At 40.0% G+C, this 18,152-nt stretch overlaps 1 protein-coding gene across 1 annotated transcript; it reads left to right on the plus strand.

Annotated features, from left to right (window-relative positions):
• Positions 1-6,978: 6,978 nt before the first annotated feature.
• LOC307065794 (oxygen-regulated protein 1-like) lies at positions 6,979-16,194 on the plus strand (the record flags this gene model as incomplete). The annotated part of the gene is made up of 3 exons (XM_079722745.1): positions 6,979-7,617; positions 8,291-8,465; positions 10,586-16,194. The coding sequence occupies 3 exons, from the start codon at positions 6,979-6,981 to the stop codon at positions 16,192-16,194; spliced, it is 6,423 nt and encodes a 2,140-aa protein (XP_079578871.1).
• Positions 16,195-18,152: the final 1,958 nt, after the last annotated feature.

Here is an 18,152-nt window from a genome sequence, read left to right on the forward strand (position 1 = left end):
CTTCTTCCCTCCCTCCCTTTCTTACTCGTTTTACTTTTTAATTGGTCACTTGTTACAAAGGCAGCACTTACAAGGCAAACCGTGCAGCTTTATAATCTTTTTCCTTTTGTGATCTGTTTGGAGGCAATGTCTGGCAGCACAAGCGTGAACCTGGTCCTTCTTTCCTAGAGGACCTTGTCTTTGCGGTTCAGAGCTGAGGCGGGAAGCCTGGTAAATCTGATTAGGTGAGGTATCTTCAAATCAGATTAGGCTACAGGTAGCCATCAGAGGCAGTGCGTGTCATCTGGGGACTGCATGTGGGACAAAGCCCTGAAACACGTTCAAACCCCATGATGATTAAGCAGAGCGGTGGGAGAGCTGTGTGTGCAGAAGTGTCACATCACTTCTCGGTGGTGCCTCTCTCATGTGTCCCAGTATGCTGAGTAGCCAAATTGTTACATTTACAGCCATTTTCATAGAACTACATTGATACCATAATAAGCAAGAGTGCTTACATTAAAAACAGAGGCTGATTGTATATTTTGGAGATTAATCCTTTGTCCGTTGCTTCATTTGCAAATATTTTCTCCCATTCTGAGGGTTGTCTTTTTGTCTTTTGTTTATGGTTTCCTTTGCTGTGCAAAAGCTTTAAAGTTTAAGTAGGTCCCATTTGCTTATTTTTGTTTTTATTTTCATTACTCTAGGAGGTGGGTCATAAAAGATCTTGCTGTGATTTATGTCAAAGAGTGTTTTTCCTATGTTTTCCTCTAAGAGTTTCATAGTGTCCAGTCTTATATTTAGGTCTTTAATCCATTTTGAGCTTATTTTTGTGTATGGTGTTATGTAGTATTCTTTTTTTTTTATTTTTATAAAGCTATTTATTTTTGGCCGCATTGGGTCTTCGTTGCTATGCCCTGGCTTTCTCTAGTTGTGGCAAGTGGGGGCTACTCTTTGTTGCTGTGTGGGGGCTTCTCATTGTGGTGGCTTCTCTTGTTGCAGAGCACAGGCTCTAGGTGCACGGGCTTCAGTAGTTGTGGCTAATGGGCTCTAGAAAGCAGGCTCAGTAGTTGTGGCACACAGGCTTAGTTGCTCTGTGGCATATGGGACCTTCCCGGGCCCGGGCTCAAACCCATGTCCCCTGCATTGGCAGGCAGATTCTTACTAACTGCACCACCAGGGAAGTCCTGTTAGGTAGTATTCTAATTTCATTCTTTTACATGTAGATGTCCAGTCTCTTATTGAAGAGACTGTATATTCTTTTTTTTTTTTTTTTTGCGGTATGTGGGCCTCTCACTGTTGTGGCCTCTCCCGTTGCGGAGCACAGGCGCCGGACACGCAGGCTTAACGGCCATGGCTCATGGGCCAAGCCGCTCCGCGGCATGTGGGATCCTCCCAGACCGGGGCACGAACCCGTGTCCCCGGCATCGGCAGGCGGACTCTGAACCACTGCGCCACCAGGGAAGCCCGAGACTGTATATTCTTGCCTCCTTTGTCATAGATTAGGTGACCATAGGTACATGGGTTTATCTCTGAGCTTTCTATACTGTACCATTGATCTATATTTCTGTTTCTGTGCCAGTACCATACTGTCTTGATAACTGTAGCTTTGTAATATAGTCTGAAGTGGTGTGTGTGTGTGTGTGTGTGTGTGTGTGTGTGTGTGCATGTACACACACACACACACACACAGAGTGGAATATTACTCAGCAATAAAAAGGAACGAAATTGGGTCATTTGTAGAGATGTGGATGGATCTAGAGTCTGTCATACAGAGTGAAGTAAATCAGAAAAACTAATATATATTAATGCATATATGTGGAATCTAAACAAATGGTACAGATGAACCTATTTTCAGGACAGGAATAGAAACGCACATGTAGAGAATGGATGTGTGGACACGGTGGTGGGGAAGAGGAGGGTGGGATGAATTGGGAGATTAGGTTTGACATAAATACACTACCATGTGTAAAATAGATAGCTAGTGGGAACCTGCTGTATAGCACAGGGAGCTCAGCTTGGTGCTCTCTGATGACCTAGATGGGTGGGATTGAGGGGGGGAGGGAGGCCCAAGGGGGAGGGGATATAAGTATACATAGAGCTGATTCAGTTCATTGTACAGCAGAAACTAACACAACATTGTAAAGCAATTATACTCCAATTAAAAAAAAAACCTAGAGTTTTAAAAGTAAAGCAACAAAACAAAACAAAACAAAAGCAAAAGGCTTAGGTCCTTTTCTTTTTAATGACTACCATGAGTAAATACTGACTCAGACTTGCTTATCAAAGAATGACAAAATGTCATTTTTAGCAGCGTAACAACATTTTCTCTTTAATAAAAATAAATGAGGACTTAAGGCTGTCTGGGAGGGAAATGCTTATGAATTGGTGAAGTATTTTCTCCTGAGAATGATACTAGGTAAGTAAGGTGCAATGCAAGGGCAACTAATTAGGAAGATTTCAGAAGTGTGGAGCATGCTGGGAACTGGCTTGTTTCTGGCTATGGTCCCCTTAAGGTGAATTCTGTCTGGTGATTAGCATCACCTCGGATTAAATTAATTGGCTGTACTCAATCCCTGAGTGGATGCACTAAGAATAAATCCAAAGACATTAGTTTCCTTGCACGAAACAAGCAGGTTACATATCCGGTAACATTTATGGGAATTTTTCAAACAACTTAACCCATCTTTTCCTTTGTAAGGGAAGTTTCAAGTTCTGGTAAGTACAAAACTATTTAAAATCTTTATTTTGAAAATAATCTGTTTTAGCCAGTTGTACTTTACTTTACATATCTAGCCTACATGTTTGTGTTCTGTATGTAACCATTAGAAAAACTATTTAAACACTGCTCATGTTATCTTTACCCAAATATGCAAGAAACCTTCACAATATGCTGATATTAAAGTAGGAGGGAACTTCAGTATCAGGAAATCAAGCAATACGAGTGTATTAAAATATGGGTAAAGTTTTGTTTACTTCTGATTATAAAAGCTCTATTAACTCTTTAGAGCAATCTGTGCAATACTTTAAGGAGAAAGCTGCTTGTGCTTCAGCAGTGCTGTGGCTGCCGTGTAATTCTCTTCTGAACCCTCACCCCCAAGGCCACCCCACAGCGTTATGACCTGTGAGATGAACTACTTTTTCTTGCAGCATCAGATCTGAATTACTATAGAACATTATGAATATACCTCTCTTATGTTTTGTTTTCTACTTCATTTTTCTTTCTGAATTGCTTGAATTCCTACTACATGCTAGAAAAGTAAATTAAAAATATAATTAGGACATGATGCACCTGCATCTTGTGAGTCCGTCATCTGTTTTGTCAAGTGAGTAGTGGAGAGAAGGTACAGCCCTCTTAGTAGAGGCAACTATTTAGCTCTGAGCAGCACTGATGATTCAGACCAATGAAGGCACGGATCAGCATAACAATGGTTGAACCTAGTGAAACCAAGGGTGTTAAAAAAAAAATCCGCTTTATGTTAAAAAGCAATGCAAGTATCCATGACAGGCCCGTGGTCTGACTGTAGGCAATGAAGAGCTTGCAGAGAAGTGGGGAAGATATCGTCAGGCCATTAGAAGATTTCAATATAATTTGGGCTGGAGGCAAGAGACTGTTAACTGGGTCCTTTGCTACCTCTAGGGCAGTCAGTGGTGAGGAAAGTAGAGAGCCTTAAGATCCTAGCTTCCTCTTTTCCCTCTGTCCACCTCCCCTTCTCCTCCCTCAGCATAACCTGCTGGGAGAAGAATTAGACCACTTTAAGTACTCAGTTTTTTTGTTCCCTACATAGCCCCTAAGTATCCTACTGCATTATCCGATTTCAGAGGGCAAAGAATAAACCTTGTTAACTAAAATGTATGTAAAGGAACATTAAAATTTTTTCCATCCAAATAATTCCGATTAGTCTTTAAAGCTGATTACGAAAGGTGCACAACTAAGACAGGGTAGCTAAAAGTTGTGGAGGCTGGTAGCTGTTTCACAAAAGCGGACACCCTACTGTCGAGGATGACCGACCGCGTCGCTGGTCTGCTCGCGTGCACTGGCAGAAGCTGCGCTAATCCCTGCCTTCTTCGTGGAGGGCATCCCCCCACTCTGTGCCTCTGGCATCTCAGCTGTACACAGCTCTTCCTCTGGAGACCGCCACCTCTTCCCACCCTCAGCATCTCTCCTTGATGTTTTCATGGTACCGTGACTCTTCCTCAGTTGTGCTACTGAATTACTTTGTGATTTTCCCATGGACACTGTAGGACATACATATGATGACGTCAAGGCGAAGGCTGAAACACTCCCTCTGGAACGAATCAACTTTGCACTCTGTTCCCCAGTGACGATACTGCGCACTGCATGCACAGAGATCCTTTTATTCACCCGTAACACTGACTCTTCACCATGCTCTGTGCAGTGCCCAACTCACCATAGGCTCTTAAACCCTACCCACATGTATGCAAAATCTCAACCCTCTCCAAAACTTCCCCCAGTGACTCCTAGGAGTTCCCAGAGATCCTCTTACATGCAACTAGGGCCAGAGGAACTTGTATTTTCACTTTGCTTTTGCTACAGCTTCCTCCTCAAGGTGCCTGGCAACTACCCTGCTGCAAGTACTTGCTCTGTAAATCCTCCTCCACTGCTGGGCATATGGCATCTTCCCAGGATGTGGTAACTTTAGCTTCTTCCCTTCATGCATCAGGTTCAAAACCAATGATCAGGACTGGGTAGCAGTGGGATAGGGACAATGGGGGCCATTTCTTTCCTCCAGTTGACCCTATCTTCCATGGTCTCCTTTCTGGTCCCAGCACAAAATCTCCTTTCTCTTATTTTAGCCCAAAACGAAGAAGTCAAAACCAACAAAACCCCCCAAACAAAATCCTTAGCATATCGGCTCACATAGCTGTGTTCTCAACATGACGACCAGGTCAACAGCTCTCCAAATAGTGAGATCCAGGCAGAAAACTACCGGAATTAAAAACCTCACTACGCACTTCCATATAGATAAATATAATTTCCAAAATTAGGTGAAAAATGTGTCTCAAACATTATTCATGTAAAATATTTTCAAATAAATACTAAGTAAACCAATCTAAAAAGTAGTTAGAGGCAAAGAGTTCTGAAGTCTTTTGTTTAAATACTGAAGGGATTCATCCCTTTCACAGTTGGTGAGGGCCTGGAGATTCAGGGCGTGGCACAGTTTATCAGCTAAGGATGAGGGGAGATTGAGGTTTTGCTGACTCCACTGCAAACCTGGATTCCCCAGCTCCTGATGCGCATGCCTGCTACAGCTGCCTTTAGTGTCTTAAGTGTTATCATTACTTTAAACTGCTTGGGAAGAGAGAAGGGGAGACACATCTAATTTCTAGGCTGATCTTTGAATGCATTTTCCTAAGTTACATATAAATGAGATTTGTAAATCGTATTGGAGATAAATGAAGAGTCTTAGAAAACAGCTTGCAAACATTTAACTAGGTGATTTGGGCCAGATTTATAGCTGATTTATAATGACAGACATGCCTTGTTCATCTCTGTAATACTGATCATATTTATTTAGTTTGTTCAGTTTGTCTTCAAGGCTGCAGGGCATTCTTACCCTGTCAAAAGACACCAATAATTACATTGACTTAAAACAACAGAAAATAGCCACACTATGCTACCAGTGAAAAACAAGCCCAGCATCAGATAAACCCTCCCACAAGCTGCTCAGTTGTCAGTCAGACTCTGGCTTCACTTGGAAAGTGGAAGAGAGAAAAACCTCAGTGATTGGTGAAAATGGCTCTTAAATTCCCACCCTGAAGTGCTCACTTTAGAACCACTATGGGGAGTAGCAACCAGATTGCACCATTTTAAGCAGCCCATAGTAATGTCATTCATTCTAAAAATATTTGTTTAATGCAGCGTTTCCCAAAGTAAGATTAGTAATGTGTGAGATAATTTACCTGCATGTTCTACTATCTGTAATGGAAACGTCTTACACTAACTTAACATGGCCCTTATTTAAGGATATATATGATACATTCCTTCTAGAATTTAATGTCAGGAGCCAATTTCCTCTAGATGAGTTCATTTGATTCCATCCAACAGACAATTTGAACTTTATAAACATTTCCTGTTTTCTCCCTTTTCTTTAACTGCCAGGACATGCAGAACTAAATTGATCAGGTGCAAAACTCTCTTTTCTCATTGGATGATGGTTTCTGATTTTTTTTTAACTGTTCAATAATACCTGCTAATTTTAAAGATTCACAAAATCGGGGCTTCCCTGGTGGCACAGTGGTTGAGAGTCCGCCTGCCGATGCAGGGGACATGGGTTCGTGCCCCGGTCCGGGAAGATCCCACATGCTGCAGAGCGGCTGGGCCCGTGAGCCATGGCCGCTGAGCCTGCACGTCCGCAGCCTGTGCTCCACAACGGGAGAGGCCACAACAGTGAGAGGCCCGCGTACAGCAAAAAAAAAAAAAAAAAAAAAAAAAAAAAACTTCACAAAATTTGGCAATGTATAAAAAACACAAACATTATCCATAGCTCTGCCATCAGAGATAACCACCATCAACAATGGGCTGTATATACTTCAGACTTTCTCCTTCTAGTATAATAAATATTGTACTCATTGGCAATGGCATAGCATGTGTATCCTATAAGCTGCTTTTTCACTTAGTAATAAATAGGTCATGACCATTTTTCTATGCCAATAAATAAAGTCATGTTCAACGGCTCATAGTTTTCCATGGGTGTATAAATCATGATTTATCTACCTAGGCCCTTATTAGTGTCTTTAGGTTGTTTTTAATGTTTCAATTATAAATACACTTACTTAACTGCTGCTTTTATGTCTTATTTTAAGCCCCGAAAGTTATCTTTCAAAATAGGTAGGTATAATGAATGAAGCAATGAATGAATCAATGAATGAATGAATGAAATTCGAGGAACAGCTATCGGTAGCTGGCTTTAGCATTAGCACCTAATCTTCACGGTGTGAAGATGAATAATTTCCTTCCCTCTCCAGGTCTCAACCAAAATGAGTGAAACTCCTTCCACCAGTTTTTCCACGATTCGTCGGATTTCTTCTGAAAGTCAGGCTCCTTCTCCTCGCCAGTTGGGCGTCACTCAGCCTGTCGTGGCCAAAAGGATCAGCTTCTACAAGAGCGGAGACCCGCAATTTGGCGGTGTCCGGGTGGTGCTGAACCCTCGTTCTTTCAAGACACTGGATGCTCTGCTGGATAACTTGTCGGGGAAGGTGCCCCTACCCTTCGGGGTGAGGAACATCAGCACCCCCCGAGGAAGGCACAGCATCACACGCCTGGAGGAGCTGGAGGACGGCCAGTCGTACCTGTGCTCCCACGGTAAGAAGATGCAGCCGGTGGACCTGGAAAAGGCCCGCCGGCGCCCGCTTCCCTGGCTCAGCAGCCGGGCCCTCAGCGCGCACGCGCAGCGCGCACGCGTCGCCGCCGCTTCCTCCGCTTCCGCAGCTCCCGCCGCTCCCGGCATGCTGCGCGCGCCGCGGCGGCTAGTGGTCTTCAGGAATGGCGACCCGAAGACGAGGCGCGCAGTTCTCCTGAGCAGGAGGGTCATGCAGAGCTTCGAGGTCTTTCTGCAGCACCTGACGGAGGTCATGCAGCGCCCGGTGACCAAGCTCTACGCCACGGACGGAAGGAAGGTGAGCCTCGTGAGGGACGTGATGGCGGCCCCGGGGAAGGAAGGCTTTTTCCGCGCCTGTGCGTATGCGTGCGTGCGTGCGTGCGTGCGTGCTCCCTGCTCCCCCACCCCACCGTGGCTGTTCTTCGTTTCCGGGTCAATGCAAGGAGGCGTGGGCCCCGTGGGCCTCTTTTTTTTCCCTCGCATGCGCCATTCCCTGAGTCTCGCGTTATAGAATGTGTTGGCACAGAATCTGTCTAGACGATATTTCTTTAAAAGGCGTGGCCAAGAGTGACATTCTGTTGGGTACAGAAAGCCTTTTCCTGTGACTTGTGTGTCACTTTCCCGGTCCTGGTGTGTCCGTCAGGCCCTTTCCCAGCTGGATGCTTGGGTGGGGAGGACAGGGGCATTACCGTGTACCCTTGAAAGGTTTCTTTGGTTATGATGGCAGAAGACCGGTCGGCCTGTGCCAGCTGTGGGCTGAAGACGGGTGTTGGTCTAACACCCCCTTCCCTCTCCCCCTTGGTTCTTCGGTATTTTATTTACGTCATTTGGTGCCCAGCGAGTGGTGGGTGATTATTACTTTCAAATCCAGGAGGCTATTGAGTTAATAAGTTATAAACTCACCGTATGGAAAGAACAAAACTTCGTGCTGCTCATGTCAGGACCATAACTCTTTGATTTTTCCCCCCTAGGTTCCCAGTCTCCAGGCTGTGATCCTGAGCTCTGGAGCTGTGGTGGCAGCAGGAAGGGAGCCATTTAAACCAGGAAATTATGACATCCAAAAGTACTTGCTTCCTGCTAGAGTACCGGGGATAATCTCTCACCGTGTGTACCCCAAGGGGAATGCTAGGTCAGATAGCAGAAAGAGTAAGTCACTTAAATATATAGCCCTTATTTTTAGCCCTGAGTTTTTTTTTTTTTTTAACCTCAACAACAACAAAAATTCATCTTAAATGACCGATTTCCTTCATCACAGAAAAGGAGAGGATCAAAACCTTCTAAACTGAAATTTGTTATATTTGTAGCTGGAGAGAGTCGTAGAGATCATCTGATAATTTTTTTAAAAAGATTTTTTTGAAGTTAATCAGTCAATGATATACCTGTTTAAATTGATGGGTTTTTTTTTGTTTGTTTTCTGTTTTTGTTTTTGCATCTAATACCTAGATAAAAGATCGAAGTGCCACCATTGATTTAGAGAGGAATTCTAAATTCCGTGGAATATGTCTAAGTGACTCTCTGGTAGTTGCAGAGTTTTCTCTAAATAATACCATGCAGATGATAGCTGAGCTCAGGTTATTTGATCGACGTATTTAAAAAAAATCCTGGAAATTCCCTGGCTGTCCAGTGGCTAGGACTCCACACTTCCACTGCAGAAGAGGGCACGGGTTCAAACCCTGTCCAGGGAACTAAGATCCTACATGCCGCACTGTGTGATCAAAAAAAAAAAAAAAAAAAAAAAAAAAAGAAACCTCTAACTACATACATGCTCTACTTTCTGAAGTTATTCCAGTAAAAATCACAGGCCCTTAAATCCACTTTTTATTTATTAAAAAATAAAAGGTTCATATAGCCAGTTCATGCTGGTTAACAGTACTCTGGGTTGATAGTTCCTTAGGAAATGCCGTCCAATGAGATGTTATCCTTTGGATAGGGGAGGAGTGCCTCTTGACACCCAAGAGTGTGGGATAGGCTGTAAATTCCCTTTTTCAGGCAGAGCTAATCTCATTATTTACAGTGCTCAGTATTTTAGCTCCAGGCGAACGTGTTGATTGCCATTTACACTTCCTTTTTAATTTTTATTTTATGTAAACATGGAATGATAACACATTTTAAGTGGTGTTAATTCCTTTACTTATTGCTAAACTAGGCAGACTCAACTATTCCTTAGTGTTGTTCTTTAGTTATTTCATGGATATACTAAATAGCCAATTGTTCATGTGTATGTTTCATAGGCATCAGCTGCCCAGTATCTTATGTGCAGGGTAGTGCTAGTTCACCTTGGTCATTTCATCAAAATGATTTTATTGTCTTCTGTCTGATGTGGGTTTCTGAGCATGATTTTTAATGGCTTCAGGGAATCTGAGGGCTTTGTTAAGTTTTACTTTAAAAAATGATGAGTGAGACATTTTCATTTATAATTTTGGTGAAAGTATACTAAAAATAAGAGGAAGTATCTCTAGGCTTATACTTTGAAACTAAAGTATTTAATTGATGGTAAGCATGTGCACATCTATACAAACTACTAATTTGACTGAGTTTAGAAAGCATGAGTTCCAAGGTTATCTCTAGAGGTACACATTAAAAAAAATACCTAGATATCTGGGTCTTTGACTAGATCTGTTCTCTTTTGTGACTGATATTAAATTAAATGCACGGATTATACAAAATGAATGCTAAATTAATAATTATTACTAGATTAACCTAGCCTTTAAAATACATTCTAAAAATGTTTTTACTTTCATAATGGTATAGATATCTCCCTTCGATATACACAGGTAGGAAAATGAATACCACCGTAAATTATTACTTGCTTATATGAATAGGTAAGCAGCACTCGATTAAACCCCAATTTCAGTACTGGTGAACAGAATAAAACAACAAAACCAAATCCCACAAAAATCTATTTTTGCTAGAATCCTTAGCAATTTCTACTTTATACTTTCCTTTTTAAAATTGCCTTATTAAACTCGTTAAGATTAAAATTCTGTGAATTTCCTCATTGAAGTAGAGTTATAAGTTCTCTTTTAAAGAGTAGTTTGTAGAAATGTACCAGATATTACAGTGAACTAAATTGACCCATGAATATATAGAGGTGAGAAACTTATTAACAACATCTTACTATGAAATTTAGAAAATATGTTATTTTTCATACTAATTATTTTTTGTTTTCTTTCTTTGCTGCCTCTTCTATTGGATATTTATAACTTCTCTGTCTTCCACATTATATTTTGATGTGGGGCATCTGTTACTTTTAAAAATCTTGAAAGTGAGCACACATGTACCTTCAAGCCCAAGGTCTCAAATTTATTCTGTTTCTTCTGACAAAATGCAGAGTAATGATTGCTACTCAGACCATTCTTTTGCTTCTGAAAATTACTTGGCCTTAGAAAAAAATGATTCTCAGAATTTATTGATATATCCTTCTGAAGATGATGTTGAGAAATCAATTATTTTTAATCAAGATGGTACTATGACAGTTGAGATGAAAGTTCGATTCAAGATAAAAGAGGAGGAAACCATAAAATGGACAACCACTGTCTGTAGAGCTGATCTTTCTAATAATGATGAAAAGAGTGAGATAAGCAGTTTCCCAGGAAGAACAGATGATGGATCATCTGGTTTAAAGATTACAGCATGTTCATTGTCTGCCGATGTCTCACCTCTGGAGAAAGGCAATAATCAAGAGGGCAGTTTGGCAGAGGAGATCAACAGTCCAATGAGAGATCAGGATACTGAAACTTGCAATTCTACTAGTTGGGAGAATGCTGCTGTGGACACAAATGCCACCCTGGGAACTCAGGATCAAGTGAAACATCATTTTTATAGGCCCCCTACACCTGGACCAAGGAGAGTCAGACAAAAGAAATCTGTGATAGGGAGTGTGACCTTAGTATCTGAAACTGAAGTGCAAGAGAAAATGATTGGGCAGTTTTCCTATAGTGAAGAAAGGAAAGATGGGGAAAACAAATCTGAGTATCACATGTTCACACATTCTTGCAGTAAAATGTCATCAGTATCCAACAGACCCGTACTTGTTCAAGTTGATAATAATGAGCAGGTAGAGTCATCTTTAGAAAGAAAAAAGGAAAGCAGACTGCTCAAATCAAATGCACTAAGTGCTGGTGTTGTAGAAATTACAAGTCAGAAGATATTAGAGATGTCCCATAATAATGGCTTGCCACAGACTACATCAGAAAACTCAGTTGTGGAGGAAGGTATAGTTGATAGTGTAACAGCAGACAACAAAACTAGTGTCAAGAATTTAAGAACTTATGGAAACACCAATGATAGATCCAGTCCTTTTATAGCAGATGCAACTCATTCTTCAGGTAACAACTCTGGAACTGACAAAACTATTTCAGAGACCCCAGCTTCAGTAGGATCCTCTACTGTCACCACAAGAATTGACAAACTAATTAGTGAGTTTTCTCAGTGTGGTTTAACAAAACTTCCAGAAAACGAAAAGCAGATTTCATCGTCTGTTGCCAGCAAAAAGAAGATGAAATCTCAGCAGCATATGATAAATTCCAAGCATCAGGGTGGGGAGATTGCAAGGAAAGGAATCCCCAGGAAGAGTAAAAGAATAAACACAAGAGGTAGAGTTGCACAGGAAACCATGCTGCAAGATTCACGTAGTCTCCTTAAAGGAGAGATACTTTGTGAGAAAGACCTCCATGCAAGTGATATGGTAATTGAATCAAATTATTTTTCTTCCAAAAGTAATAATGCTGTGAATTCCAGGAATCTCCCTAGAAATAAATTAAATACTATTCATAATCCTAAGGTTCAGGGACTTTTAGCCAAAAGAAAATCCAGACCACTAAACAAAGTAAACTTAGGAGGACCTACAAAAGGAGAAATTGGTCAAGGAGAAAAAGTGTTTTCCCATAATGAATTCAGATATTGCAAAAATACTTTTGAAAATCAAAATTTATTTCATATGTTTAACTTTCTTGAGCAGAAACCCAATGCTTTTTGTGGTCCACAGGCTCAAGCAGAAATAGCATCTTGGTATTTGAGAGGAACGTCAAAGAAGAGTTTAGTTTCAAAAGTTAATAATTCACACATAACTTTAAGAAGCCAGAAAAAACAAAAAGGGGATAGGTTGAAATCAGATACTATTCTAAGTAAACAACATGTCACAACCAGGGCAAATTCCTTAGCTTCTTTGAAAAAGGCTGTTTTTCCTGAGGCTATTACCCATCATTCAGTTCAAAATTATGTACAGAGATGGTTGCAGAATATAAGTTCAGATTCAGCTATGCAACCTAGACAGTCAGCTCCAATATGCACAAAGGAAAGGAGTGTGGTAGGTTATAACAGTTGTTTTCCAAGAAATAATTCCCACAAAAGTTCTGGAAAAGGAAATAATTTTGTCCTGGAAGGTAATAAACATATAACTGAAAATGCCAGTTTGACAGGAGATAATCTAGGGAAAGAGGTCAGTACATGTTTTGACAAAGATAACAGTGAAGAACTTACCAAAGATCTCTATGGGAGCCAGGTTGAATCTCTGAAGGATGCTTACTTGCTTTCCATCCATGAATATCATACTTTGTCACAGTCAGCTATTGATGATGCTAATACTAAAAGTCAGGTATCTGCTGAAAAGTCAGGACAAGAGGTAAGCCTTGTTTACAAAGACATAAACCTAGGTACAAAAGGGCAAAGTGTAGAGGCTGCCATTCAAGTAGATCTTATGGAAGAGGACACTCCAAAACACCTGTTACCAGTCTGGTTGCTTCGCCAACTGCAAGCTTTCATTCCTAGTAGTCACAAGACTCAGAATGGAGTTGTTCAAATGCCAGGTTCACTTGCAGATATTCCCTTTCCTTCTCCGATATATAATTCATCCACTAATGTTCTTCTAGCTTGGCTCGTGGTGCTAAACCTAAAGGGAGGTATGAATAGCTTCTGTCGAGGTGATGCTCACAAGACTACCAGCAGAACTTCAGAAATACTTGCGTTGTTGGAGGTTCTGAAGCACGTTGCTGTCACAGAGGAAGCAGATGACTTGAAGGCTGCTGTTGCCAGTTTAGTGGAATCAACCACAAATCACTTTGGACTCACTGAGAAAGAACAGGACATGGTTCCAATAGATCTTCCTGCAAATTGTTCTACACCCAACATTCAGATAGTTCCTAAATGCATTGAAAATGAGAAAACACAGAAAGTCTCTTTAGATGGAGGCTGTTCTGCCAGTGAGGACAGTGTCTCTGAAGTCTGTGTTTCAGAGGTGACTTGCTCTCCATGTGAGATGTGCACTGTGAATAAGACTTATCCTCCAAAAGAGACTTGGAACCTCAGTGATGATTCTTTCCCCAGTGATGGCTGTACCACGGATCAGACCTCCATGAATAAGGCTTGTTTCCTATTAGAGGTCTCTTCACTTACTGACACTGTGTCTTCTCATAAGGCTTGTGCTTATGAGGAAAACCGTATCTGTGAGATGGCTCATGCAGTTGATGAGGCCTACATTCCCATCAAAGTCTGCAATACCAGTGACTTTTTAAATTCCAAAGAAAACACATATACTGATAATTTGGAATTGACCAAAGAGTTAGAAAGAGTTGGTGAAGTTCAGAAAGACCTAAATATTTTGGCAGACCCTGGGTGTAAACATGGCTTTAGTATATTGGTGTCACACCAAAATGTCAGTAATTTAAGCCACGGTGGCTTTTTCCAAGATGCAACTGAACCAGAACTTCATAGGAAACGTAGTTCTCTAGATGAATTTGAAAACTGTTCATTAAAGAAATTTCAGGATAAAAATGCATATACATCTTTTGATAAGGAAGACTCAAAGACTTCTGAAGAACCAGGCTCAATAACCAACAGCATGACATCAAGTGAAAGAAACATTTCAGAATTGGAATCTTCTGAAGAATTAGAAAACCAGAACACTGATACCTTTAATACAAAGATAAATTCAGGAGAGCAAGCTACTGAAGAATTGATCCAAAAGGAGTTAGAGGCTAGTAAAAATTTGGAATTGATCAAAGTTTCTAGCAGGAACATTACAGAAGAAGAAGGAAGGAATGGTGTCATTTGTGAGACAATCAGTAGGAGGCTGGCAACACCACCATCTTTAGTATTTTGCTATGATTCTAAGCAAAATACTGAAAAGCAGCTCATTGAAGGAGAAACTGAAATGAGAGTAAAAAAGATGGTGGAAAGCATGGAAACTGGAAGTTTTGCAGAGTCTCTCCTTAATTTTAAAAATGACTTCAAAAGGTCAGGGACTTCTGGTTGGTCAGATTATAGACAAGACAGTGAGAATGAACAGTCATATAAAACATCCAGTGATGGTGGTGAGGAGATGGCCCAAGAGAAAGAATATAATAAAGGATTTGTCAAAAGGACGATAGAAAAACTTTATGGTAAAGCAGAGATTATGAAACCATCTTTTTTTTCTGGGTCTACACACACATCTCAGGTTTGTCCTTATGATTCTGTGGAATTTCGGGGTGCTGGGAAAATAGGTCTTTATGATTCTGAAGGTCAGTCATTTGGCTCTTCTGAACAGGTATCTAGTAATTCAACTGTGTTGCAGAAATTTCAGGAGGAAAGGCGAGATAAATGTGATTTTAATAATGTGAGGGCCAGTTACCATGGGGAAGACATCGTAGAACATGGTACTGAACAAAATGGTCATAACAGAATTTTCAGAGACATGGAAGAGGGGGTACTGATTGACAAGGGCAAGTGGCTCCTGAAAGAAAATCATTTGCTAAGAGTATCATCTCTTGAAAATTCTGGCATGTGTGGCAATGCAGACACCACATCAGTGGATACTCTACGTGATAATAACAGCAGTGAGGTACCGTATTCACATTTTGGAAATTGGGCCCCAGGCCCAAACATGGCTGAACTCTCCTCTTCAGAATTGGAGGAACTGACTCAACCTCCTGAACTGAGATGCAATTATTTTAACATGCCTCATTGTAGCGACTCTGAGCCTTTTCGCGAGGATTTGCTGGATGTTCAAAATAAAACTTGTTCTCAGGAGAGAATACCAAACCACCATGCAGAAGAGAAGTGTAATCATAGGTCAGAGAGAGTATGCACATCTGTCACTCATGTCTTCACATCTGCTGGTAACAAAGTCCATCCTGTCTCTGATGATACTATTAAAAACCAACCATTGCCTAGTAATAATGTAATTCACGGTGCACTTCAGGAAGGTGACTCTTTGGATAAACTCTATAATATTTGTGGTCAACATTGCCCAATACTAACTGTTATTAACCAGCCTGTAAATGAGGAACACCGAGGATTTGCGTATTGCAAAGATTCTGATATTGAAAATTCTTTGAGTCTCCAATTATGGATGAAAATACACCCATGTTTACTACAGTCAAACAAAAACATGTTCAGAGATAAAAACAATAAAGCAAGTAGTAGAAAAGCATTTATTGATAATGCCATTGGCAGTACATTTGACTGGCTTTATTTTAATAGCACATTTGACTTGATGGATAAAAGGAGAAAATTAAAAAGAATTAACTTCTTGGGCTTAGAGGAAGAAAATAATTTAAATAAGTTTCAATCATATTTAAAGAATTTCTTGCACGCATTGTTGCTAGTTGTGGGTCATGTGAATTCAAATATACAAGACCCCAGAAATCAGACAAATGAAATCTTTGAAGTAGTTGATGGGAATAACAACGTCGTAAATAACAGATTCCAGAACTCAAGAACAAACCTCAACCAAGTAGTAAGAGAAAATAACTATCATTGCTCCTTTGAAATGCTTGGCCAAGCCTGCCTATTTTGCCAAGTTGAGGCATCCTTAGATATCAGCAGCAGAAGCACATTAGAAATATTTTATATTTTTGAAGATGAAAATCTTTTCATTTGGGAAGAGGAAAACTGATTACATTGAACTGATCTTGAAAGCCGTGATGAATGAGAAGATCTCTCATTTCGATATCAACACGGCCTTTCTTCATGAGAAAGATGAAGCACATGGGATGGATGTGGATTAGATAACCTCTAGGAATTTGCCACTTCTTCAAAATGAGCTTACCCTAGAAATCTTGCCACTGGATTATCCAACTTGACTTTCATCATTTCTGTGTTCTTCATTTTTTCAGCAATTACAGACTCAGTTTCTATTCTGTTATTTTTGAAGTTTCTGTGTGTTTTTTTCTTGAGCATGTATAATTTCTTGTTTCTGTTATTTTTCTCCTAAGACATCATAAATGCCCTGAGGACAGGAATTATATCCCCCTCTTTTTGTTATGTTGTCAGCTTAGTGCAAAATGTGTATTGAAGATATTGGTGAATTAATGGAATAGACATAGCCTCAAATTACTTCATTTATTAATTTTAACTGCTGATTTGATAAAAGTATGATTGTAAGATCTCAACAACAATCTCATAAGTTTTTTTTTTGTGTGTGTGCCAAATGTGTTGAATCTGGTTTCCTCAGAACATCTGTCTAATGTACTTGCAAGCATTTCCATGGGAGAGGATTCACTGTTTTTCCTCATGACTAGAAAAAGATGCTGTACTACTAAGCTGGCTCTCCAGTACTTTGCCTAGAAATTAATGATCTCTTAAACATTAGTAAAATGTCAAGAAATTCAGATAGGTCAGAAAAAAATGGAAAAGTATAAGGCATGCTCTGTGAAGAAAAATGAAAGGAACTGGAATGATTTAACTTGGAAAAGAAAAGAGAAAGGTGACTTCACCCAGAGTTCTCAAAATTGAAAAAGAACTGCTGTGGAGAGAGGAACTTGACAGATTTCTTTCTGTGTCCACCTGCATTAATAAAATATTTAATTAGATATAAATAAAAACATGTTGCTTAGAAGGATAAATAAATTTGATTAGACTAAGAGCCATAAATTGTCTCTTGAATACTTGTTATTTTTGCCTGGGGCTTAACCAGGGTATCTTTTAAGGTTCCTTGTTCTTCATGACTATTTGATGGTATAGAAACAAGTCTTATAAAACGTGGAAATTTATGTCTCTTGTCTGGAACTGACTCAAAATAGAAAAATTAATGTTTTTGGAGCCACACATGGAGGTGCTAAAATAACATAAATTTGGCATTGGGGAACTAAAAGTAATTACCTATATAAGGAATACCTTTGGTTTCAGTTCAGCATGAGTCATAAATTCATAAAAAATTATGAGTTGCTATTTATTTAACCAGAGGAAGCCTACCTCTACATAGAGTATGACTTTTCTACATTGTGATGCACTCTTCTAATTGAAATATGGAAGTTATGTAAGCTTCTGTAATGAGCAATGAGAAATTTTGGTGAAATAAAAGGGCTAAAACTGTGGAGATACGCATGCACTTAGCTTTACTGCACTTTGCAGATACTGCTTTTTTCACAGATTGAAGGTTGGTGGCAACCTTGTGTCGAACAAGTGTGTCGGGCACATTTTCCCAACATTTCCACCTGTTCCCTTTGTGTCTCTGTCATATTTAGGTAATTCTTGCAGTGTTTCAAACGTTTTCATTATTAATATTTGTTGATTTGTGATTAGCGATCTTTGATATTACTGTTGCAATTTTTTTGCTTTGTATTTTAAAATTATGGCATGTATATTAGTTTTTAAAGATGCAATGCTATTACATCCTTAATAGGGTATGGTGTAAACATAACTTTTATGTGTACAGGGAAACAAAAAAATTTGTGTGACTTCCTTTATTGTGACATTCACTTTATTACAGTGGCCTAGAACCGAACCTGCAGTATCTCCCAGGTATTCCTGTGATAGAAAGGGGAGGAGAATTAACACTAAAGTTGTGCTAACTGTATACCAGGGGCTATGGTAATCTTACGGATTTATTATCTGTAACCCTTCCTCATAAAG

The sequence above is a fragment of the Hyperoodon ampullatus genome (genome assembly GCF_949752795.1).
Source record: "Hyperoodon ampullatus genome assembly, chromosome: 17".
Classification (NCBI taxonomy): domain Eukaryota; kingdom Metazoa; phylum Chordata; class Mammalia; order Artiodactyla; family Ziphiidae; genus Hyperoodon; species Hyperoodon ampullatus.